Source organism: Montipora foliosa, chromosome 3 (assembly GCF_036669935.1).
Source record: "Montipora foliosa isolate CH-2021 chromosome 3, ASM3666993v2, whole genome shotgun sequence".
NCBI classification, from domain to species: domain Eukaryota; kingdom Metazoa; phylum Cnidaria; class Anthozoa; order Scleractinia; family Acroporidae; genus Montipora; species Montipora foliosa.
The window spans coordinates 59,983,560-59,985,314 of record NC_090871.1 but is presented as its reverse complement, the minus strand read 5'-3'; the positions used below and the strand labels follow the sequence as shown (position 1 = coordinate 59,985,314).

Here is a 1,755-nt window from a genome sequence, read left to right as displayed (position 1 = left end):
GATCACAATCTTATTACTCGGAATACCTGAAAGGTATCCGAGTTATAATCTGGGCAGAATTTAGTTTTCTGTGCAGCAAATGGACAATAGAATTGCGAGGCGGTGATTTCATTGGTTAAAAGGCAATGTACTACACCCCTTTGAGCAATACATTTGACCTTCCTCTGTGACCTCCCTCTGTGACGAAACAACTGCAACAATAACAAATAAATTAAACACAGCCGAAGGAGAAGATTTCCGATAGCGAGAGACTTGAAACAGCCTCTCGTCCTACAGAATTCGATGAAAATCGGAATTTATAACCTGCAGGGGAGCAACCAAATGATGGGTTCTATGTTGGGACTTCAGTGTGACTCATTTTATTTCGTTTGCTGATTCAAAGCCCAACTTCCACGAGAGGGCAAATGACGCAATGCGGTGCAGCTAAAATGTGAAAATGCTGGATTCAGCCTTCTGGAATGTTATGAATGACATATTTACTCTAATCTTGCCTGTTAACCGCATGACGAAATCGCCAGTACAGAACTTCCAGCAGCGGTATGTTAATCTGGAACCTTTGCAGCTGGATACCAGTATTAAGACTTAATTACAAGAATAGTTTTTCACATGTTTTCTGTGTTGCTACACTAGTGTTTCACCCGCCTTTGCCTCACTGGCTGCTTTCACTTGAAACCAGTTTATCTGATGTCACGCTACATGCTAAAAAATAGACATAAGGCCATCGTTATTTCCATTCCAACAACCTGTTCCAAAACATACTATTCCTAATTAGCTGCGTCACCTGTTGAACGGAAAGGACAAAACGTAGACTCCCCTTTTGGACGGGGTCCATGGACCCGGTCTATGGACCCCTATTTATTATTATTATTTGCAGTATACACGTATGGATGCTCTAATGTTAAAAGTACATAGGGCGCAAAGCGTAGCCTATGTCCTCTTACGGAACATAAGTCTCTATATATAGGAGCGTTTTAAAATAATAAAATACATTCTATATATATATCATAACAATAATAATCCTTAAAATCCTAAATCCTAAAATTCTAATTTTAATTTAAATTTAAAAATAAATAAATAAATAAAAAAATCCTTAAAATTTTCTAACACTCTATAATTTCTAAAGTTCGTAAGATTATTTGACGATGGCCTTGAAGGCCCGCGCTATGTTAAGCGAACTTGAGATAATAGCTTTCTGCATCCTTCTGAGAACCTCCCTTCCTCTAGCGCCCACAAGTTTCTTTATTGTTTTCTCTAAATCTTTAGACCAACCGCCTAGCACATCAATCACTACGTTGCACTGTTCCACGACATAGCCAGGGTACTGCTTCCTTAACTCCCAGCGCAGTGGAGCATACTTTTCCGTCTTCTCCCTCTCCTTTTTCCCACGGTTGTCTAACCAGGGGCAACTCATTTCAACTGCCCAGACTCGTTTCCTCCTGTGATCCACAAATCTGACGTCCACTCTGTTGGCCTTGACATAGCTTTGTTCGGCATACACTGGTACATCCCAGTAAGCTTGAGCTTCCGGAGATTCGTACACTGGTTTGGGTCCCACTAACGAGTACCATTGTGGTACTGAGTCCACTAGCTGCAGGTCTTTACACACCTCAAAGAACAACACCTTAAGTGCAGCGTTGTGTCGCTCCAAGTACTTGGACTGTGCTAAAGCAGGACATCCTGCAAGAACATGCGCAAGAGTTTCTGCAGCGCCTCCGCACAACCTACACGTGATCTCTCCTTGTGAAGTTCCTGTTT

The 1,755-nt window shown here is 41.6% G+C and overlaps 1 protein-coding gene across 1 annotated transcript in view; it reads right to left on the bottom strand.

Moving 5' to 3' along the window:
• Positions 1–1,132: 1,132 nt before the first annotated feature.
• LOC137996183 (uncharacterized) overlaps positions 1,133–1,755 on the bottom strand; it is a 1,020-nt gene continuing 397 nt past the window's right edge. The window contains exon 1 of the mRNA XM_068841604.1: positions 1,133–1,755. This exon is cut by the window's right edge and continues 397 nt beyond it. Within this exon, the coding sequence (XP_068697705.1) occupies positions 1,133–1,755 (623 nt within the window).